Genomic DNA, 22,698 nt, shown 5'->3' on the forward strand with positions numbered 1-22,698 from the left:
CCTTAACTGTTTCTTCTGGTATTTACCTCGTATTTCTAAATAACAGGCTTCTCTTGGTTTTCTCTTTCTTGCGGAGGAGGGAGAGTTAGATCACATCTATTAAAATGGAGGTTTACTTTTTACACAAGTATCTCTCTCCCAGCCCTCTCCCACACACACTCTCCATCCTCCCCCTCCTGCACCTTCCCAATCCATAAATGGTAGTTTTGGTTAAATCGGTGTTTCGTGTTGGTAATAGAGTGCCTGTGTAAGTATTACACATGAACCTGGCAGTTACAGCATTTACACTTGTGTAACTTGTCTCCTCCAGAGTTAGTAGTGGCCCTGTTTTTTCACAAGTGTTCTTTTCCGTGGTAACCATCACTAATTATCCCCAAACATCGTGACCAAAGTGTACAGCTCTGCACACACAGACGTGGCGGGTAGCCTTGGTCTGGTTTTTCTTGGAGCTGCCTCTTCCTTCCTTCCCGTTCCCTCCTGTCCTCGGTGCTCTCTGAGCCTACTGCTCTGCCCTCATTCTGAGAGTTCTTGCCCCCGGATGGGTTCCCTTCCCATCTCCCTGGGATTGGAGCCCTTGCTTTCTGAGTCACGCTTCCTCTTTCTTGGTTCATTCTTTCTATTTGGTAGCACATATTCTCTGTAATTTCTGGAAAAGGAGGCTCTTGAGATCTTTTTTTTTTTTTTTTTTTTTTTTTTTTTGGAGATCGGCATCTTAATTCCATCCACATGTGTGACTGGTGAATGATCCAGTATGGGATTTTAGATTGGAAATCACCTTCCTCTTAGGACTGTGAAGGCATCACTGTCCCGTGTTCGGAGTCTCGGGGCCGCCACGATCCCCTGGCCTTGCCGTGTGCTCGGCTGCCGCTCCGCCTGGGGCCCGGCCTGTGCGGCCCGTCAGGAGATGTTCCGCGGCCAACTCAGCTCCCGCTCCCAGGGTAGCCACGGCACCCGATGTGAAGAGAACAGCCCATCAGGTCTGGCCATGATGTTACCTCACTGCTCAGTGGGGAAACTGAGACACGGGGGCCTGGGACAGCTTGCCTCCGGCCACATGTTCTGCCAGGGCACTGTGCCACAGAGTAAGCAAAGGGAGCTGCCCCCAAATAACTGTCACTTCTTTTAGGGCAATGAGGTTTTGGAAAGTGCATTTTCTCTTTTTTCATGGATTCCTTAATGTCGTTGTGCCTGGTTTTATAACAGTTCATTGTAGTTGTTTTCATCCTTTGATTTTATGTTCTGCCTTTCTGACAGACTGCGCCTGATTCATAGCAGACACAAATGTCTTTGCGTTTGTCACCGAGCTCCAGGGAAATTAATCTGACCACCTTATTAACAGTGTACTCTTTCCCTTTTTACCCTAATTAGAAAGCTTTCTCCCTGTTAATTAGCTACGTAGAAGCTTCACTCTGTCGTTTAACCTCCAGGCATAGGAAGAGAATTAAATATGTAATTAGCACCCCCGTCAACTCAGGATTCAGACGTAGCACCTGAACGGCCCAGTCTAAAAACAAAGCTTTGCGTTTTTGGTAGTAAGTTCCCAAAGTCAGGTTTTGTAGGAAGCCAGTCCTACCCCAGCCTCCGGTGGTGGACACAGTGTGAGTGGTTTGGTAGCACCAGAAAGAAGGGTGTTTTGTCAGCACGAGTGCTAGCCCTGCTGGATTTAACAGGCATGATGCACACCCTGTGCCACGGCCCCACGGCCTGTTTCTGTGGTTGCCTGTGGGCCGTGCTGACTTCAGGCAGTGCCCACCGCCCCACTGCTGGACTTCTGTGACATGGGAAGCAGTGGGCGGCCGGCACCCGTCTTCTGAGAGGTTGGCCCCAGGTCCAGCAAAGGCAGAAACGAAGAGTCCCAGGTTCACAAAGCCTTGCTGTTGGAGGACATCACATCCCCGGAGAGAACAGAGAGTATGGCTCAGCAATGGAAGAAGGACGGTGCAGTTTTATGAGAAGGAGTATTCAGAGAAAAAAAAAAAGGTCTTGGAAAAGGAAAAGCTAGAACAAAGAGCTGCATGGATGAGAACGCAGGATAGCGCAGAGGAAATCTGACCGAGATGGAGAGGTGGGGGGGGGCAGCTCTGCAGCGCCTCCCCAGGAATGGCTCTTATCTTGAAGAGGCCCTCCCGTTGTCCCAAGAGCCGCTTACTTACTCACGTGTCTCTCTGCCCCAGTGGATGGAGAGAACAACCTCATCACGTCCGCAGTCCTCGTGTGGTTGGTCTGTTTTTGGACATTCTGTCCTGTCCCTTTGTCTGTCTCTCTGCACCAGAGCCCTGCTGCGTTAATCGTGGAGGCTAAGCCCGTGGAGGCCTGGTCGCCCCATCAGACCCCTTGCTTTCTCCTCATGGTTTTCCTGGCTGCCCTCACACAGTAACTGATCCCTGTGACCTTCAGTATCGACTTGTCTGGTCCCAAAAAACAGGACGTTGAAAAATGTTAAATGTGATGGGCCCATCAGTCTGTCAGTGCAGGTCCTTTTTTTACTTCTGGAAAGTTCTCTCGGGTTGTAGTTTCAAGTATTAGTTATGTTTTATTGTTTGTTTTTTTCAGGGACCCCATTACTTGTGTGCGGGGTCCTCTTAGCCTGTCTTCCACTTCACTCCAGCTGCTCGCTCTGACCCTGTTACCACTTTGTCTCCCTTTTATTCTTCTAGATCTTTCCCTCCCTTTCTTCAGTGCCTTTCATCAGATCTTTATTTAAATGTGTTCTCCTCTGGTCACCTTATAATCTAGTCACCATTTCTGATAAGATTTTGTCTTTTTCTTCTATTTCTACCTGAGTTAAGTCAGCTCTCTTCATTTGTTCCTGTTTTTATCTGGTTCTGTTCTTAGTTTGTATTTTCCTGACTCGTTGAGGGTTTGTTTTCTTTCTCCTCTTCCTGTTTGTTTATTTCAGTTTGGAGTGCTGTGCTAGTTTTCTTTTGCTTTGTGGGTGTTTCATGGATAAGAATTGTCATCTTCTGCTCACTTTGGTTTGTGGGACTCGTCCCCGACATTGGGCGTAGCCGGTGCGCGTTTGTTCTCCCGGAGGCGTGGCATTCTGTCCTGCGGCACGACAGGCATCTACTCCTGGTGAGCGCCGGCCTGCCTTTACTCCTCAAGTTTGTGTTCCTCTCATGCCGTCCTGTCGTTTGAGCTTATTTTGCCAGGAGGGAGGGTTTGTGCTTTAGAAATAGTCCCCCAACCGGGCGCTCACGTTTGCCAGGACACAGAACAGCAGGTACGGCCGTGGGCTTACTCTCCTGACACAGGCGTTTACTGCTAGTAACTGGTCTTCAGTCCCTGGGTCTTTGTCCGGCAGATACAGTGTGGGGTACGCGGTGCCCTGTTGGCCTGCTGCGCTCCTGCCCCAGAGCCTCACCTGCCTCCTGCTCTCAGCCAGTCTCTGCTCAGCCACCGTCTGCCTCGTTTTCAACTTCCTCACATTTCTTCCACAGCACTTACCACGTGTCGTACTCTGGTGCTGAAACCACATGCGTGTCTGTCCGGTCCCGTGTTCATTTTCTGTCACCTCGGCTGGTGGGAAGCTTCGTGAAGGCGGGGGCCGCGGGGTCTGGGTACTGTTGTAGACCTAGGGTCGAGCGCAGCACCTGGCATAAAGGAGACGCTTAGGAGACCTCGTCAGCCACGTGGTGGGAACAAGAGCGGGGTGTCACCCGACTGACTAGGGTTAAGCTCCCGTATAGGGGTGGTAGTGGTGATGACCGCCACTGCATGCCCGAGTAAAGCGTCACGGGAGACATTTTCCAAGATCGTCACAGCTGGTACGCCACTCATTAAAGGCTTTGACCTGCCTAATGTGTAGCATGGAAATGGTTAACTCATTTATTTATTTTACTAACAGAGACATTAAACCTGACAATGTCCTTTTGGACGTGAATGGTCATATTCGCCTGGCTGACTTTGGATCATGCTTGAAGATGAATGACGATGGAACTGTAGGTATTTTGTTGGAGATTTTCCATTTGATTTGGGGTTTTGCTTGTAATTAGAAGGGACTTAAAATTTCAGTTTGAGACCCAGTTAAGAAACCAAGTTTATGAATGTAAATTAAAAAGATAAATCCATTTAGGTGACAGTTGAAATGTTCTACTTAAGTTTGAAACCTCTTTTTTGCTTTCTGTGTTTACGAAAGTCATGCGTATGCCTTCTCAACTGGGGGTGTTGTGAGGTTTCCTCACGTGGCTGGGCAGCTAAAGTTGTATCAGCACTGCAGTGGATGACAGGCGATGCTTGGGTCCTTCCTTAAAACCCCCTGTGCAGGCCGGTCAGGTGGACAGACGTTCGCTGTAACTACCCCTTCCATTTCTGTCTGTGGGCAGCTAACGTCCTGTCAGTGAGGGGTTTTCTTTCGGACATTGTAGATCTGGAAGCAGGGGTCCATGATGGTAGACTTTTCTCTCTTTCCAACAAGCTGGTCTCTTATTTCTCCACATATTGATGAGTTGATATATTGGTGCTGTCATCAAATCCAGTCTTCCGATGATAAGAGCATGGCCTCAGACTGAGCTGGAGTGTTGGTTCGCTTTCTTACCCGCACATGTGGACACTCGTCCAGTGTCACCACCTCATGCTCCGGTCTTCCACTGTCTGCCTCAGAGCTTCTGCAGCTGGGTGGTCAAGCTGCGGAGCAGTGACTGGTCACGTGACAGAGGCAGACCTCCCTGCTGATTTAGTCTGACCTGGGGCACTGCTTGCACCCCATGGCCCTCTCCTCAGACACGACCCGAGGGCGAGTCAGGCCTTCTGTGATTCTTTCTCCCTCAGTCTTGTGGACTCTGTTCTCCATGTGCTCGAGACCAGTCTGATTTCTCAGCTGACTCACTCCCTCTTGCTTTCTTTGTGATGATTGCTACCCTCTCTGGCCACAGATTTCGGTAGAGATGTCACAGGCTTGTGCCTGCTAACATCAGTAGCCGAGGGACTGTTCTTTCCCCTGTAGGGACCTTAGCCTCCTGCTTCCCCATTTGGGGAATTCCAGCACCCAGCTAAGTGCCTGGACCTACTTCCCGATGTTCCCATTTGGGAGACTGACGGATAGGCTCTCGGTGAGCCGCCTTAGCATCTCTGGGAGCATATTGGAGTTCGGCGTCTTGGGCCCCACCCCACAATCTGTTCTACCAGAGCCCAGGTGGCCTGTGCGCCCACAGAGGTGGCGAAGGGTTAGCCTGAACACACGTGGCCCCAGGACCACACTTCAGGCAGTGATAGAGCATGTGGGACATGCCACCCTTCGAGGGACTGCAGTGCCCTTTGGGGGCTGAGGTGGGCCTTTGGCTTCTCTCGCACAGAGAGACCAGGTGTGCGAGACAGTCTCGTGCGTTCTGGAAAGTATGTAGTGTTGCAGGAGAACAGTTATTCGCATTGAACTTCAAATTAATAGGTTTTTAATCATGATCATGTGTCAGTTTTATTTCACAATGGTTTCGTTATTGTCCCTATTTTAGAGAAGGTAGTTAGGACTTTGACATGAGAGTTTTCCCCCCCCAACACCACCCTCTCCCCTAAGGTCCAGTCCTCTGTGGCCGTGGGCACTCCTGACTACATCTCACCTGAGATCCTGCAGGCGATGGAGGACGGCATGGGCAAGTATGGCCCTGAGTGTGACTGGTGGTCGCTGGGCGTCTGCATGTACGAGATGCTGTACGGAGAAACGCCCTTCTATGCAGAGTCACTCGTGGAGACCTACGGAAAGATCATGAACCATGAAGTAAGACTCTGCATTTCCATGTCCTCTTGGTTTGAGTCCCGAGGCGCAGGCCTGGAGGTGGGAGGGCCGCTCGGAAGCTGTTAGCGTCTTTGGCGAAGAGGTGGTAGGGCTGGAGCAGGCTGCTGGCCGCCCAGACAGGAGCAGAGAGATTGTGGCAGTGGAGTTTGCACCGGCGTCCGACATAGGACGTGTGGGCATGAGGGGAGGAGAGCTTGCGGGTCAGCGCCCAGAAGCGTGCTGAGCGTGCGCGGCTCCTGGACGGCAGGGATAGGGAGCAGTTGGGCACTGCACCTGAGGGTCTGGATTCACCAGCTGTCGTGACGGGGCCACGCGCCTCGCATAGCGGCATCCTTCTGCGTCCCGGATCCTGTTCCTTTTCCCTTTCCCAGCTGTGTATTTTCCACTCCGACCTTGCCTCCGCTCTGCCTCTCCTCCATTTCTCATTTGCTTTACCATTTGCTCTTCTTCCTCGTGTTTCTGTCATCTGCTTCCCTCAGTCACGTATGTCTTCTCACGCCGCTCCCACCCTCTGCCAGTGTGCTCTCAGCGTCCTTCCACGCCTCTCCAAGGGTGCCCCCCTCCACTGACCCATCCTCGCCCTGTCCCTCACTAACTGCTCGAGTGGGCAGCAGATGGACATGAAAGTGGTGGGTGGTCTTCCCTTTAACTCCCAGTCAGAGCAAGCCATACTTGTAAAAAACACTTTTCCCGAAGTAGAAATAAATGTTTTCACTTATAAATTAATATATACTTACCATAAAAACGCCAGACAACACAAAAGGGCAGAGTGTACATAGTGGAAATCACCCCATCCACTTCTCCGTGATAAGTGCTGTTAAGGCGCCGATCGGGACTCTGTGAACCCTAAAGAGCCTGCTGGTACTGAGTGTGTGCGGCGCTCCCTCTCGGGCCTGGTCCAGCACTTTCCGTGCGCACACTCGCCTGATCCTCAGCGCAGCTCCGTGAGGCGGTGCTGCTGTCCCCAGTTCTAGATCACAGAGGTGGTGGGCCTGGGCCTCGGCGGGGGCGGGACGGGGGGATGTTGTTGGAATGAATGGCATCATGTCTCATAGAACCAGGTTGTTTTGTCCCTGTGTTTTTGTCATCCGTCTGTCCAGTGCATAGAACCAGACCGTTCTCTTGGCATGTGTGTGCCCTGTTTTTTAGCAAGTCTCTCTTTGATGGGCATTTAGGTAATTTCCAGTTTACTTGGTGAGAGTATAATGCTGTTGGGAACATGTTAGATGTTCTCTCTGTGACTGTTTCTGTAGAATACGGTTTTCGGAGCGGAATTGCCATAGATCCTGGCAGAACGCCCTCTGAAAGAGCTGGGCCGTCCTTGGCCGCTTTGATGGCTGACGGTCTGTCGTTGTTGTAATTTACATGTAATGTGGTACCAAGTCTGCCACGCATAAAAGCAGCAAGACTAATGATTCTCCGTCTGTCTTTCTGGAATTGGGTCTCACTGGCTGAGGCTTGCACTTCAGTTACCGTGAAGTTAGACACGACTGCTGCTTTGGAGCGATTGCCTCTGTTTTGTTTGCTGTAACGTCGGTAGAGCTTCGATTTTTTTGAGTTAAGTTTTCACCCCGAGTGCACCGACTTCCCCCACCCCCCAGGAGCGATTTCAGTTTCCGTCCCATGTCACCGACGTGTCTGAAGAAGCCAAAGACCTCATTCAGAGACTCATCTGCAGCAGAGAGCGCCGGCTGGGACAGAACGGGATAGAGGACTTCAAAAAGCACGCGTTCTTTGAAGGTCTGAATTGGGAAAACATACGGAACCTTGAAGCACCTTATATTCCTGATGTGAGCAGCCCTTCTGACACCTCCAACTTCGATGTGGATGACGATGTGCTGAGAAATATTGTAAGTGTCTGCACGGTCTCGTCCTTATGTGGTGTCCCGGTGGGTCCGAATGCTGGCAGTGTTCTGTGGGAGGTGTTCTGTCAATATGGTGTATCTTAGGGCTGTGTTGTTTTTTAAAAATCTGGGACATCTTTTAGTCCAACCTTCAGTTTGGTCCTTAATGTCCTTTTGAACAAGTAAGGGTTACAGGCACACCTCATTGTACTGTGCATTGCAGATCCTGGATTTTTTACAGACTGAAGGGTTGCAGCACCCCTGCTTCCAGCACGTCTGTGGGCACCATTTTTCCAACCACATTTGCTCACTTCATGTCTCTGTGTCACATTCTGGTGATTCTCACCATATTTCAAACTTTTTCATTATTACTGTATTTGTTATGGTGATCCGTGACCAGTACTTACACCTGCTGAAAACTCGGGTGATGGTTAGCGTTTCTTAGCAGTAGAGTATTTTTAAATTAAGGTGTGTACTTCATTCTGCTATAATGCTGTCACACATCTAATAGACTGTTGTGTGGTGTGACCTCAACTTCTGCGTGCACTGGGAAACCACACAACACACTTTACTTGCTGTGTTGCAATACTCAGGTTTTTGTGCTGGTCTGGAACCAGACCTGCAATTTCTCCGAGGTATGCTTGTCCTCAGCAGGAGTAAAATTGAGTTAAATGGCTTTTCTCCTTTGGAACTCCTCAGACATACTTGTGCGGTATTTTCATGGTATTCAGCAGTGTCACCGATGCCACCATCTTGAAGCTTCGCCCCAGCCCTGTCACCACTTCCAGACTTAGAGGCCCTGAGCAGGCGAGGAGCCCGGCCTGCGCCGCTACCGTGGGCTTGCAAGCCTCTGGGGCTCCGGTCCCCATGCATGAGCGTGTAGGCTTCCTGCTGTCACATGCTCTTGGTGTGTACACGTGTGTTTGTGTGGCAGGCGTTTGGGAGCAACAGTGACCGTGTGTGGTCCTCCCACCGACGTCACGGATCCCCCAGGTTGGGTCCTGGCTCTAGGGCCGCCCGGTGCTTGGCTGGTCCCACAGGGCCTCTGGTGCACGAGTCATCACCTTAAGCTTCAGAGAGTCGTGCTCAGAGGCTGTGAAGTTATTTTGACCTCCTCGAACCCAGCCTTTTTTAGTCCATACGTGTGACCTGGTTTGGGGATAGAGGGTCTGAGGGTCAACCAAGTAGAAGGAGGATCTTCTTGATTGCTCCCTAGAGAACTCCTCTTTCTCAAATAGGAGCTGAACTACAGACCACACAGAGAAAAGTAGTGTCCTGTGGAAAGGGTTTTCCTGGACTGCAAAGAAACTATTTCCACACTGACATTTCCCAGATGAATTATAAATTTGTTTCATGTTTGATAAAGAAGGATGCTGAAACTGAAAAATAAGAGTTTGTAACATATATGCCTAAAATACTCTAGCTTGGCTTTTAGGCCTCCCTCTGCCTTTGGGCTCTGTCTCTGCTGAGAGCCTGGGAGCCCCAGCCTCTGCCCCACGTCCTCCGGGGGCTGTGCCTCTGTGCCCTGTCTGCTTGCCCCCACTCAGGGCCATGTCAGGCCGTGAGCGGGGACGTCAGCAGGTTTGGTCTTTGGGCCTGCGACATTATCTGAAGCGGTGTGTTTGTCCTCTCTGCTGCATTGTGTTTGCAGCAGGCCGGAGAACCACAGATCTGCCCCTGCTGTGCTCCCTTACGGGAAACGCTGTGTCCTCCGTGTCCTAGAAAGCCACACAGTTCTCTCTTGTGCAGCCCTGGTTTCACCAATAGGTAACATTCTTTCCTCCTTCTTTTCCTTTGTTTGAACACCGATTTCATTTTGTTGTATGTGTTCTTATGCAGGAAATATTACCTCCTGGTTCTCATACAGGCTTCTCTGGGTTACATTTGCCGTTCATCGGTTTTACTTTCACAACGGAAAGGTAGGTGTAGATTTATCATTCCCCAGGCAGAGTCTTCCCTTGGGCTAGAAGAGCAGTCTGGGGGGCTACTCCTGTGCGAGTTCGTGCCTACGTCAGTGTTGGGGGGGGCCGTGACCTTTAAAAGGGCCACCTGATGACTCAGCCGACTTCTTCCAAAGGGTGGTCTCTGTTAGATAGTCTTCTTTTCTAACAACCCTTTGGAAGTGTGAAACCCATCCTTATCTCATGGGGGGGCAGTTAGCTGACTTGTGACTCACAGGCCATCAGTGTTGGCAAGATTTGTTCTGAGAAGATGTCAGTGGCCGTGGCCAGTGGCCCCATTCCCCGGTCATGCCCAGCTTTCGTGAGGATTTTACTGTAGCTTCCACCGTGGGGCCGGAGCACAGGCCCAGATGTAATGGAAATCTGAAGAACTGGGAGCAGAAGCCCCATGTGTAGCTCCAGCCCCCGAGCACCGTGGGGTGCTCTGTCTTGAATGGGCCTCTTTGCCAAGCTGTCAGCAGCTTTTAAAGGAATTGGGCCAGGAGGAGGGGGGGAGGAGGAAAGGCGGGCAAAATGAAGCAGATGGAACTGCACAGCGCCTGAAGGAGGGCAACACAACTTGACTCCTGGCACCTTCCAGTAGCTCCTACCTGCATTGATGAGAATTCCTTCAGGAGAGGGCTGTTTCTGCTTGAGCTCCTAGAAGCTCCCTTGGTGTGAGGTGCCAGGGTTACGCAGCCCTTGAGCCAGAGTGACAGCTGAGGCCTTGTAGTCCACAGGAAGCCGCCCGAGATGCCGTGGGCATAATGACCTATTAACCGTTCATGCAGAGGTTCCTCATTTTTCTGGTCTGTTCTAGCTCAGTGGGTGCTTGTTAAACCTGGGGGTTCCAGGCCCACCTGCCAAGGCTCCAGTTTGGCGGATCGGGCCCAGGGCCTTCCTTCTGGAACAGACTCTGCAGTGCTGGCCTGCACAGCATTCTCAGGCCACTGTGAAAAACACCAGCGAGGCCCTTCTGTGAATGTGTGTGTCGTGGTGCCTTTGCTGCACTCCGTATAGCAGGACTCAGGAGTCTCCCCGGCATCGTTGTCGTATTAAAAGCAAGAGAACTGAATTACTTGTGAACCAGTTCAGGAATTAAGCTCTGAGAGAGAGAAGCACTGTGGGCTTTAATCTGTGCGGGTGGCGTGCGCTGCAGGCCCGTCACGGAGGAGTAGCTGGGCCGCCCATGGTGCTGGAGTTGAGAGAACCACGCAGGTTGTTCGGTCTGCAGGGGACCATGAGCCCCGGAGGGTGGAGCGGCCCGTCCCCACAAATCCTCGGCCAGTCAGTGGCAGGAGGAGGGAAGCCCTCGGTGGCCTGGGAATGCAGGGCCGACCACTGTGGCCTCTGCCAGGCCCTCACGCCCAGATGCCCACACGATACCGTCTCCTGTTGCATTTCCGGTTGAGCGTAAGGCATGCCGTAGGGATTACAGTCCCTCCTTTGCAGAGGTGTTTTCTTTGACCACCTTGGAGGGCACATCCTTGTCAGTCACCCCCTGTCTTCCCACCATTAGCCCTAAGGAAGATTCTTTTAAGTTCTGGCTCCATAAACAATAGTCTTTTCACAGACAATTTTGTTGGCTTCCTTAAAAGACGTGTGTTTTGTCCCGGGAAGTTTTAAAATACTGATGAACTCACTGTGGATTCTTAGTGGATGAGAAAACTCTGTTGCTTTACTTGCAGCTGCTTTTCCGACCGAGGCTCTCTGAAGAGCATAATGCAGTCCAGCACCTTAAGCAAAGACGAGGGTGTGCAGCGGGACCTGGAGAACAGCCTGCAGGTGGAAGCCTACGAGCGGCGGATCCGGAGGCTGGAGCAGGAGAAGCTGGAGCTGAGCCGGAAGCTGCAGGGTGAGGGCTCAGCTCGGCCTCCCACAGCCCCGGTCAGCCCGGCCTTGGTGCCAGCCTGCCTCACGCCCATCTCCCTCCCCTAGAGTCCACCCAGACCGTGCAGTCGCTGCATGGCTCTGCCCGCGCCCTGGGCGGCGCGGCCCGGGACAAGGAAATCAAAAAGCTCAATGAGGAGATCGAGCGTCTGAAGAATAAAATAGCAGGTAGGTGGTCTGTGTTCTTGGACGTTGATCCCTTCAGAGAAATTGTTCGGTCGTTTTCATACGGTGGAAAAGGAGAAGAAAAGCTTTGGTCTCAGTGAACCTGTTTAAAGGTCTCTTCTGTCAGTTCAGTTGAGACGATCTCTCCACCTTAGCTTGGCCCCAATAATAGCATTTTATAGTTGCAGCTAGAGGCTGTTTCTAGCATTTCATCCACAAACTCTCAGAACATTTTACGTTTCTATGTTTTAATTTGCCTCTTTGTAGCCCTGAGGCAGAATCGCCACAGCTTATTTCTTCCTGAGGCTTCCCTCAGTGGCCTACTTTCCTCGGTATTTTAGTGCTGGCTTTGTCCTCCCCCCTCCATCTTCTGTGGTTCCTAGATTATCAAAGCTTCCTAAAGACTCAAGTCACTTTTGAGTCTTAACCCTCAACCTGACACGTGGGTCAGCCCGGCAGTTGACTCATCTCCAAACCTGTTCTTTCTCTCCATTTCCTGCCTGGAATCCCTCGGCTGCCCTGTGCTCGCTCGCACAAGTTAGCAGCCCCTGAGACGGGCGGCTGAGTGCCACCCCACGGCTCACAGCCCCCGGGGCAGAGCCGTTACCCAGATGGGCAGCTCCCGTGTGTGAGGAAGTCAGAAAGCTTCTAAATGATAAAGAGTGTGAGGAATTATTAAATAATTCACTCTCAGGACGTCAGATGGTCTGTTTTCTCTTTCACTCAGATTCAAACAGGCTTGAGAGGCAGCTGGAGGACACGGTGACCCTTCGCCAAGAGCACGAGGACTCCACACATCGGCTGAAAGGCCTGGAAAAGCAGTACCGCGTGGTGCGGCAGGAGAAGGAGGATTTTCACAAGGTAGTCAAGGGTGTGATTTGACGTGAGAAAGGTGTAAATCATTTTACAAGTTGTGAGGTTGAAGTCGTGCAGGGGTCTGAGACCTCTTCCAGGACCCTCGTGTGTGTCCTGGGCTGTGCCGTGTGCAGCCCCTGAGGGGCACGGACTGCCCGAGGATCCCGCCGGGCCGCTGGCCACTGTCTCCAGGGTGGCTGGCCATGACTTCGTGGTCCTCCTCCCGGTTCCTGACCACAAGCCTGCCTTGTGGGCCGTACCCCCTGGTGAAAGGAAGGCCTCGGCGATGCAGGGGGTCCCCATGTCTCAGCGTCCGCGGCAACCAACCCAGCTGGGTTCACACACTCGCATCTGGAGCCAGAGTCCTCGCCCTCCCTGCTCCATCAGGCCCCCTGCAGCAGCCTCTGCCCCCCCCTTCTTTCAGAAGTGAGCTCTTCCTTACGACAGGGCACCACAAGAGAGACCATTTGTTAAAATTCGGGTGATTCCCCCCAATAGTCTTTCATAAATTTGATTTTCAGTAAAATATATCAAATTGCATGCTCACACGGTATGTTCATACCACAGGATCGTGTTTTCTGGAATACGTTCTTTAACTCACTTAAGTCATTAAACCTATGGTTTGTGATCCGTTCTCTAGAATGTGCAGGATTTCAAACCCAGATTGTTCAGTTCATGGTATCCGACCACAGCGCTTTGTCTGGAACTGCAGTGTGGGACAGGAGACCCCCTCCTTGCTCTAGCTACAGTAACACCCTGAGCCTGGCCCGCGGGGGCCTGGTGGAGCCAGTTCCCTCCCCGTGTGGGTGCCTCTGCACTAACCTGTTCATATCCGCTCCTTCCAGTCAGACACGTGCCACAGTGGCTCTGTCACCCAGGGGTTGAGGGATCGGCTGCAGGGAGGGGAGGCTGCCAGGGCAGCCAGTGGTGAGGCCATGTCACCCATGCAGCCAGAGGGACAACCACACCCATCTCTCTCTCTAGTGAGGGGTTAGCTAGCCTATAATCGTTTTTATGATTCCTTACTTTGGTGGAAATCTTAAGGTTTTTCATAAGTAATATGTTCTTTCCTGGTTCTGCTGTTTAAAATACTGGATTAGTGACCATATTCCTACTTCATCTCCCTTTGTGATTGTGTGGATGACGTCGGGGAGAGGTTGAAACCGCTGAGCCAGACTTGGCACTGTGAGCTGGCCTTCAGGCTGGCTGGGAGAGCTTGGCTTCTGGTCACCGTGTTGTTGGGGGTCCTTCCTGGAGTGAGGTTGATGCTTAGCACCTCAGCTCAGGTGGGCTTCTTCCAGGCAGCTCACAGCTGTGCTGGGGCTGAGCAAAGGGCTTTTTCCAAGAAGGTGAGCTCTTGGATCTTGGCCGTGGTCTGTCGGTGGCATTTGCTGGGGAAGACTGAGCTTCTACATCTCTGTCAAGCAAATGTAAAACCTCTCTCGTTCTTTCTGTTCAGCAATTGGTTGAAGCTTCAGAGCGATTGAAATCCCAAGCCAGAGAACTCAAAGATGCCCACCAGCAGCGAAAGCTGGCCTTGCAGGAGTTCTCGGAGCTCAACGAGCGCATGGCAGAGCTCCGCTCCCAGAAGCAGAAGGTGTCCCGGCAGCTCCGCGACAAAGAGGAGGAGGTGGAGGTGGCCATGCAGAAGATCGACTCCATGCGGCAGGAAATGCGCAAGTCTGAGAAGTTCAGGAAAGAGGTAGCTTGTTAGCTGTTCCGGGGATTGTACTGTTTGGACCTTTGTATGATCTTAATAAAACATCTTGAGAACTCGGGCTAAATTACATAAATTACTTTAAAATATATTGAATTTTATGATAAACTAAGGAAGTTGGCCTGCCAAGTATTTATTTTATATTTCTTGGCCCTCGATACCTATTTGTGAAATTATTAAGAGATATCTTAGGGTGCTGATTTTTAAAAATTCGCTTTTAAAGCAAATAGAGGATATTTCTGCCTAACAGGTGTAACGTAGACGTGTTGTGATGTGATTGACACAGCACAGCCTAAGTAGGCACGAGCTGCACGTCCGTGGTGGGTGGGGAGGAGTAGGAAGACCAGCCACACCTCACGTCAGCCCAGTGGCTCTGAAACTTTGCTTTCGGGACGGCTTTTTGCTCTTAAAGATTGTGAGACCCCCGAAGAGCTTTTGTTTGTGTCCGTTACAGCCCTTCACGTTTACCATGTTAGAAATTAAGACACTGTCTTCAGTTTAACAATAAACCCATTACATGTTAACGTAAGTAACATCTTTTATGAAAAGTAACTGCCCTCCCCCATGTAATGAGAAGAGTGGCATTTTTACATTTTTGTGCTTTTCTTAAATAACTAGCTTAATAAACACATAGGTTGTCATACCTATCTCTGCATTCAGTCTGTCATGTTACACTGTTCTGGATAAAGCGTTTGAAGAAAATCCAGGTAATTAGAAAAAGTAGGGCCTTTTATTCCCCCTGAAATGGCCTCAAGACCCGACTTTGAGAACTGGCTGCCCGAGATGCTCCAGGTGACGTTTGTCGTTTAATAGATGCGTTCGTGTTCTCCAGACGTCCGAAGTACTTGTTTCACCACTCAGCATCCTTTCTTGAAATTTAATGACAAATCATTGTTTAACTTAGAATTTAAACTTGTTTATTACTAACCAGTTGTCTTGAAGTGTGCTTCTCAGCCTTTAAGTGGGGGTGAAATCGGATGAGGGAAGGATTCAGAGGTCCTCGGGACTGCGCTGGCCGAGGGCCCCTGTTGGGAGGGCCGGCTTCATGCCAGTAAACTGCCGGCGTTCTTCTTGCAGCTGGAAGCTCGGCTGGAGGATGCCGTTGCCGAGGCCTCCAGGGAGCGCAAGCTTCGTGAACACAGCGAGAACTTCTCCAAGCAAGTGGAAAGTGAGCTTGAGGCCCTGAAGGTAGTGCCTGCCGGAGGCCAGACTGTCACCCTTACTGACTGTCGTGGTGGGCTTGTGGGGGAAGGGCAGGTGCAGACGAGACGCGGGTCGTGGAGAACATGCCTTTATGACAGCTTGTCACTTTTAACACCGAAGTTCCTTCATGTTTATCTTCTATAAAATGTCTCAGGTAGTTTATAGGAAGCCGTGGTAAACTAACACCTAATAACTGCCATTTATCTTGAGTTTCTTTTTATTATTTAAGATTTTATTTATTTGAGAGAGAGCAAAAACCTGTGCAGGCACAGGCAGGAGTGGGGAGGGGGAGGGGCAGAGGAGGAGGGAGAAGCAGGCTCCCCACTGAGCAGGGAGCCCGATGCAGGGCTCGATCCCAGGACCCTGGGATCATGACCTGAGCCAAAGGCAGACACTTCACCGACTGAGCCACCCAGGTGCCCTTATCTCGTGTTTCTAAATTCAGTGGAGTCCATTTCTGGAAATATTCCTTAAAGCCCATGTCCTGCCGCTGAAGTTGAAGAGACAGGCTGGTGGCTGGGATGGGGCAGCCAGGTGCCTCAGGAGGGAGGGAGGGAGCAAGTGAGCAGAGAGGCGCTAGTGGCAGGAACAGGGGTGAGGAGGTGGTGGGTCTCCTTGTTAGTCTAGTGTGGTCTCAGGTGCACGAATCCCCATTTTGAGCCTTGGTTTCCTTGTCTGCGAAGTGGAGACGACGGGCCTCCTCTCTCCCCCGGCACATACTCCGAGGTGCCTGTTTTCTCCATCGTCCTTGCTGCACTCTGGTCTGGCCGGTGGCAGCCCCATAGGCCTAGACTTCTGCCCCTTGTGCCCGAGTGCCTTTCGCCATCCAGAGTGACAGTCCATGCTCCACACAGCAGCCAGAGCGAGCTTGTTGGTCGTAGTGGGAGCACGTCCTGTCCTTAGTGCCCACCAGCAGCTTCCCACAGCTCCGGAGTGATGGCGCCCCTCCTGTTACGCACACGGTGCACTCCCAGCTCAGCACCTTTGACTTGCTGCTCGTCACCTGACATGGCGCGTCATGTGTCACCACCTCAGTGCCCCCTTCTCTGACAGTCCGCTTCATGCCGCCCCCAGTCTTTGTTCGGTGCCTTGTGTTAGCGCCTTGTTGCTTATTACCGGTTTGTCATCGGTCTGTCCCCCTCTGCCGCACAAGAGCAGAGAGCTCGGTGTAACCGTGTTACCACAGAGGCACCTGACACATGATCAGCCCTCAGAAGAATATTGTTGCGGATGAACAAACAGTGGGAGGAGGCTTTGAAGACCGTGTCAGGGTGTAGAGACAGAGCTTCTGGGGTCTGGCAGATCGGGGTACGTCCCTTCAGCAGGGCAGATACTGTCGGCCCCTGGAATCAGCCTGACCAAGGCCAGATGCGTCAGGTGCAGCGCCTGTCGGGGGACGACGGGCCACGTGGCCATCGGGAAGACACGGAGCTCTGTGATTTACTTTATTTAACCTTTATCTTCAGATGAAGCAAGGAGGCCGGGGACCGGGGGCCACCTTAGAACATCAGCAGGAGATTTCCAAAATCAAATCTGAGCTTGAGAAGAAAGTCCTGTTTTATGAAGAGGAGTTGGTCAGGCGTGAGGCCTCCCATGTGCTGGAAGTCAAAAACGTGAAGAAGGAGGTGCATGATTCGGAGAGCCACCAGCTGGCCCTGCAGAAGGAAGTTCTTATGTTAAAAGACAAATTGGAGAAGTCAAAGCGAGAGCGGTACGTGTCTGCGTGCTCTTCAGTGCAGCAAGTGCGGGCTTGTGTCCCTGCCCCTGGGGGGCTGGCTCATGGGCTTCTGACTCCCTTCTCTCTCGTACCTTCCCAGGCACACGGAAATGGAGGAGGCGGTAGGCACAGTAAGAGATAAGTATGAGCGCGAGAGAGCCTTGCTGCTGGAGGAAAACAAGAAGCTCACGGCTGAGAACGAGAGGGTAATCTGCGCCCCCGCCTGCGGCCGCGATGTCCTCAGTCATGCATCCTGGGAGCTTACTGCTTACGGGAAGTCCTAGGTTTATCTTCTGAACGAGGTGTTTCACTGGGTTAAAAGCTGCTAATTAACTAAAACCACCAGCTCTTACCTCCTGGTCAGATTTGTATTGAGATGGGACGGAAGTTAGATACACTCGAGAAGTCTACATTGAAAACTAAGTTTGGAACAGTATCTCGTAACAAGGAAAGCTTTCAGACTCTTCAGAAGATCTTGGGCTGTAGAGATTCCCAGAGCATACAAAAGTTCAAAATCTTAAAAAAAAAAAAAAAAAAAAATTTAAAGGGCACCAAATAACGAGTCGTGTGGTACAATTGTTTAATTTCAGCTTTGTTCCTTTGTGGATAAACTCACAGCTCAAAATAGACAGCTGGAGGATGAGCTGCAGGATCTGGCAGCCAAGAAGGAGTCGGTTGCCCACTGGGAAGCTCAGATTGCAGAGATCATTCAGTGGTATGTGCGTGCCACCCGCGGTTGTCCCCAGCCCTGCTTGTGCCCGTTGGGCTCTCCTCACCGATGGTTTCTCTGAGGCCTTGGCACAGGCCTCGCTGCTCTTTGCCCAAATTGCTAACGTCTGACGGCAGCAGTTCTGCCCAGTGGTCATCACATTGGACTGAAGGTGGAGAGACTGCACCGAGTCATTGACGGTGTGGGTCAGGCTTGCGTGCCCCCCGTGTTCTGGTGAGCGGGAGGCCGGGCCTCTGCACAGCACAGCAGGAAGGGACTGGGGCGGCTCTTGCTAGCGGAGGCATTCATCAGTCGTGGGCCACTGTTCTGGCTGATAGGACATGCTGTCACTCTGTCCTGTGGGAGGCAGGTACCTGTTCACGTTTTCGGCTCCTCTCACTCACGGGGTATGGTCCTCCTCTAGGGTCAGCGACGAGAAAGATGCCCGAGGTTATCTTCAGGCCCTTGCTTCGAAGATGACCGAAGAGCTCGAGACTCTGAGGAGCTCCAGTCTGGGGTCAAGAGCACTGGTAGGCTTTGTTCTGAGTTCTGCATTTTTATGGCAATAGAAGTCATTAATGGCTTTCTGTTGAGCGAGCGTGCAGCTCACTACCAGGCAGGTCACGTTGGTGATGTGGGACTTCTGTGTGGCCAGTGAAAGCTGCCGAGTTTGAGGAGCTCAGGGTCTGTGAGTTACCAGGAGATATAGCCTCTTCTGATACCGCACACTTGCGCACAAGTAATCACTAAGTGCCAGGCTCCACGGAGGGATCCTCAGCAGGACGGGGTGCTGCCCTCACAGAGATTGGTCTTGTTCATTCTGTCACCTGCCCGGGCAGTGGTCCGTGTGTTTTGAGTGCCGGGAGTGTGGCAAGCTCTGGTCTGAATGCAGCACCGTTTCCGCCCAGGCTCACTCCTGGGCACAGCCACACGCGTCCCTTCTACTCCCGTTGCCGTTTGTACGATACGTGTATATGTGTGTAAGTTACTGTGTGGGTAACATATACAAGTAACAAAGGTATAGTGAAACAGCTCTATTAGAATTTTATCTAGAACTTAATAAACCTAAATTTTCATCCCGTGTTTTGCTGGCTTGAAGGTATATTTACCCAAAAGGGGCAGCACCTTCGAATGTCATTAGCCACTCATCCCCTGTCACCCAAGCACCTGGTACATTCATACCATCTTATCAAAGAATACAGCCATGTTCTTTGCTCCCTAATTGGAAAACATAGTCATTTTTAGATTTTAGATTTATAAAAACCAATTCAAATAATGAACAAGTATTTTTCATTTCCACATTTTCTTTTTTCTTCCTATCACGTTTCCATGGATACTTGCACTTACGAGCTGCACTGAATAAACTTAGTGCACAAACCTTATAAAAGGTGAAGGAATGCCGTCATAGGTCCTTTAACAAAAGGGGTTGATGGCGATTCTTGTTGCAGAACACTCCTATTGGAGGACTCACTGGATGAAAGTATATTTCTTTTCTGTCCCGAGAAGTGTATTGTTCACCTTTCGAGTGAGGAAATCGTGTAGGATGCAGTCATGCAAACATCCATGAGTTTTCTCTCATTTGCTGGATTCCATCATAGTCATTAGCGTCTAGATGCAGCGGGGCTCTCTGTCCCTGCGCACCTGCACTGGGCTGTCTGTCTTCTCTGTGCTGTGTGGAAGGAAAAGGACAAATCCTGCGTTTAGTGAAAACTTTAAAAAGGTCTATGAAAGTGGTATCCCCGGACTTCTATCCGTCTTGAAAGCAGATGGCCTACGTCTGGCTCGGCAGGAGTAGGACACTGTCGTCAGGCTGGTTTCGCTCACAGTTACGTCATCCTTCTGGGCACTCCATCCTTCCTCCCTCCATTTGCTGTTGTAGTCTTCTTCCTAGGTAGGAATAACTGATGAAGACTGACATAATTTCTCAGTGAGTGAAACAGTAGAATGTCTCAAGATAAAGGAAAAGTAAGACAGCTGAGACCCTTAGGTTTGTAAGAGAGTCTAATGGGCTCAAATAGAAATTACACTCGAGTTTCAGTTTTATTCTTTTAAAAAATAAGAAAAGGTACATCCAATTCTTTAGAAGATCTCTAAGTAAGAATAAAAGTCATGAAATGCCCAAACTAAAATTGGGTCTGGTGGACTTTGATAATATCTAATAGTATCAAATTAATAAGTATTTAAATGTGATAATAAAAGTTTTAGAAAAAAGATGAAGTACTTGCCAGCATTTTGTTAAATAAATAAATAGCTTAACAGCGTATCTGCAATATTTCATCTGCAGGATCCCCTTTGGAAAGTTCGCCGGAGTCAGAAGCTGGACATGTCCGCGCGGCTAGAGCTGCAGTCTGCTCTTGAGGCAGAGATCCGGGCCAAACAGCTTGTTCAAGAGGAGCTGAGGAAAGTCAAAGACACGAATCTCTCCTTTGAAAGGTACCTGGTACTGTGGTCTGACAACCACGCAGGGGGCTGTGTGACCTTGGGCACGCCCCCACGCTGTGACATCAGTTGATGGAAGGACCTCTGAGCAGTGGGACATTTCGGGCACCTAGTCGGTGGTGGGTAAGAACCGATTGGACGAATGTGAAAATGCCCTTCACCTACTGCTGGAGGGTTATGCCAGTGTTTCCAAGGAAGAATGAGAGTGGTGTGAGTTCATCGTTCTGAAGGGCCGGCGTCTGTGTGTGTCAAGGGTGATGCTTGTCTTCCCAGTGCTGGGTGACAGGACGCGGCCACATGTCAGGTGGGCCCCTCCCTGGGCTTCTTGTTCACCTTAGTGTGCTGTTCAGTTCATCAGCCTTGAATTGTTCCTTTTAACCTAAAACTTACTTTAAAATACAGGTTGAAGATGGTGTGCCTATCTGAAAACCCTCTTCCAGCTTCATACAGCCGTAGCAGCAGCGTTTATGCACAATGGCACATTCAGCCTGTGTGTTACCAGGGGCCACTGTCAGCAGATACTGCCTGACATGCTCAGGACACAGGCATGACCCGCTGCTTCATAAAACCAGGCCTCCCTACTTGTAGGAGTAGCTGCTGGTGTGGAAGGGGGGCAGGCTCCTCCCTGAAGGGGCCTGGGTGTCACGAGGGATGTCCTTGATGGGATTACTGAGTCACACATTTCTTTGGGGCTCAAAGAGTAATAATAGCTGCCATTTAAATATGTCCCTGGGAGGCCAGCAGCCGTGCAACTCCATTTTGCAGATGATGGGACAGGCAGAGGTGCGGTGGGTCAGCCAGCGTCCCCCCGCTAGTTCCGCACAGAACCCCCACTCGGCTGCTGGACTGTGCCGCGCACCTCCTGGCCAGACGTTAACCGCCTCGGCCTGACTGCTCTGTCGCCGTGTGACTGCATGGGAGCCCCAGGACCCCCGGTGCTCCGGCAGTGGTCGTGGTCTCAGGTGCAGCCCGCCATTTTACCAGCTATGGGAAAGACGTCTGGAGGTCGTGTGTCCTCGGAGGACAAAGGACACCTCTGGAAAGAGACTAAGAGTGTCAGAAACTCCATGACAGGCTCAAGAGATAGACCTGCAGTAACCATGATTCTTAAAATCTGTGTCTGTTTATAATTTGGAAGTATCTGTACTCTCCGTAACATGCTCAGCAGGCTCACCCAGGCCAAGAGTGGATCTGTGTTTCTGTTCAGAGAGCCTGCCATGTTCCGGCACTTTCCTAGGCCCTGGAGACGAGCCCCTGCCCTCACACTCTGACACTTGCTGAGTCAACGTGTGGATGATCTATTCTCAGTGTGCTTAAAGCCATTTATTTATTTTTTATTTTAGTAAACTAAAGGATTCCGAAGCCAAAAATAGAGAATTATTAGAAGAAATGGAAATTTTGAAGAAAAGGATGGAAGAAAAATTTAGAGCAGATACTGGTAAATTAAAATTACAAGCTTCTGAATTGTTTAAATACAAGCTTTTCTTTAACGACGTGGTTTTGTTTTAGATTTGTTTTTAGTCACATAAAGAAAGCCCTTAACACAATTTCAAAGCCAATATTCTGAAATAGGGTACATTCAAAGATACCTTCCCTAAAGGTAACCTCGGGCTTTGGTTTATCCTTGCTGTTGAATCTTGGTGTACGCGGCAAATACATGTGTGTGTAAAGCACGCATCCATATCGCCCTGGTTACGCAAGGCAGCCTGCTCTGGGCTCCATTCTGTGCACGGGTAGGGCCATGGCGTGCAGGGTGGTCCCAGGTCCCATCCCCTCATGGCTGCGCCGCACCGCACTCTGCTGGGGGCTGCGGACGGTGCTGGGCTGTTCTCTTGCCGTCACAGAAAAGACGTATGTGTGCGACGCTTCCTCTTTCTATGCAGGTGTTTTCGGGAGTGGGGTTGTCGGTTATAGGGTAAGCGTGCAGCCACTCATGCTAGCTGTTGCCGGACTCCGCCCTAGAGGCTCGCATGTGTGCCTCCCTGCCAGCATGCAGGCGAGGGCTCCCCCCCAGCCTCGCCCGCAGAGCGGCTGTACGTGCTGAAGAGGCGAGAAGTAGCATCGAAATAGAGTTCGCTGGGGTTTCTCGTACCATGAGCAAGATCGAGCACCTTCGTGTATGTTTAAGGGCCATTTGTATTTCTTACTCCGCAATTTTTATATATCTGTATCTTTTGTCCATTTTTAAAAATTCATGTGGTTTCTTCTAGAAGCTTTTCATATATCGAGGATTAGAGCCTTTCGTTTGTGATAGAAGTTGCAAAATATTTCCTGGTTTGTCTTTTGTCTTTTTTACTTTGCTTATGTTTGGGGGTTTTTTTTGGTTTTTCAGGGGGCTTGTTTTGTTTTGTTTTGTTTTTCTATGAAGCATGATGTTTTTTGGTGCTTTTTTATTTTTAATTTTTGTACATTAAATTTATCATTCTTTTTCCTTTTTTCGTGTCATAGGGAAATATTCCCAAATCCCCAGGTATTCCAAGTAATTCAG

At 50.6% G+C, this 22,698-nt stretch overlaps 1 protein-coding gene across 6 annotated transcripts in view; it reads left to right on the plus strand.

Annotated features, from left to right (window-relative positions):
* Positions 1–22,698, plus strand: part of CDC42BPB (CDC42 binding protein kinase beta) — a 103,041-nt gene that overhangs the window by 57,370 nt on the left and 22,973 nt on the right. For all 6 annotated transcript variants that reach the window (XR_006411307.3, XR_008961334.1, XM_057318340.1 and 3 more), the window contains 15 exons: positions 3,848–3,941; positions 5,513–5,713; positions 7,333–7,581; positions 9,415–9,494; positions 11,204–11,370; positions 11,454–11,573; positions 12,298–12,431; positions 13,885–14,127; positions 15,220–15,330; positions 16,812–17,056; positions 17,163–17,268; positions 17,653–17,777; positions 18,196–18,301; positions 20,056–20,204; positions 21,554–21,648. Coding sequence is in view for 4 of the 6 variants with exons in the window: in XM_057318340.1 (XP_057174323.1) it covers positions 3,848–3,941; positions 5,513–5,713; positions 7,333–7,581; positions 9,415–9,494; positions 11,204–11,370; positions 11,454–11,573; positions 12,298–12,431; positions 13,885–14,127; positions 15,220–15,330; positions 16,812–17,056; positions 17,163–17,268; positions 17,653–17,777; positions 18,196–18,301; positions 20,056–20,204; positions 21,554–21,648 (2,225 nt within the window). In the remaining 2 variants the exon portion in view is untranslated. The remainder of the gene's footprint in view (positions 1–3,847; positions 3,942–5,512; positions 5,714–7,332; positions 7,582–9,414; positions 9,495–11,203; positions 11,371–11,453; positions 11,574–12,297; positions 12,432–13,884; positions 14,128–15,219; positions 15,331–16,811; positions 17,057–17,162; positions 17,269–17,652; positions 17,778–18,195; positions 18,302–20,055; positions 20,205–21,553; positions 21,649–22,698) is intronic.

Source organism: Ursus arctos, unplaced genomic scaffold (genome assembly GCF_023065955.2).
Source record: "Ursus arctos isolate Adak ecotype North America unplaced genomic scaffold, UrsArc2.0 scaffold_25, whole genome shotgun sequence".
Lineage (NCBI taxonomy): Eukaryota > Metazoa > Chordata > Mammalia > Carnivora > Ursidae > Ursus > Ursus arctos.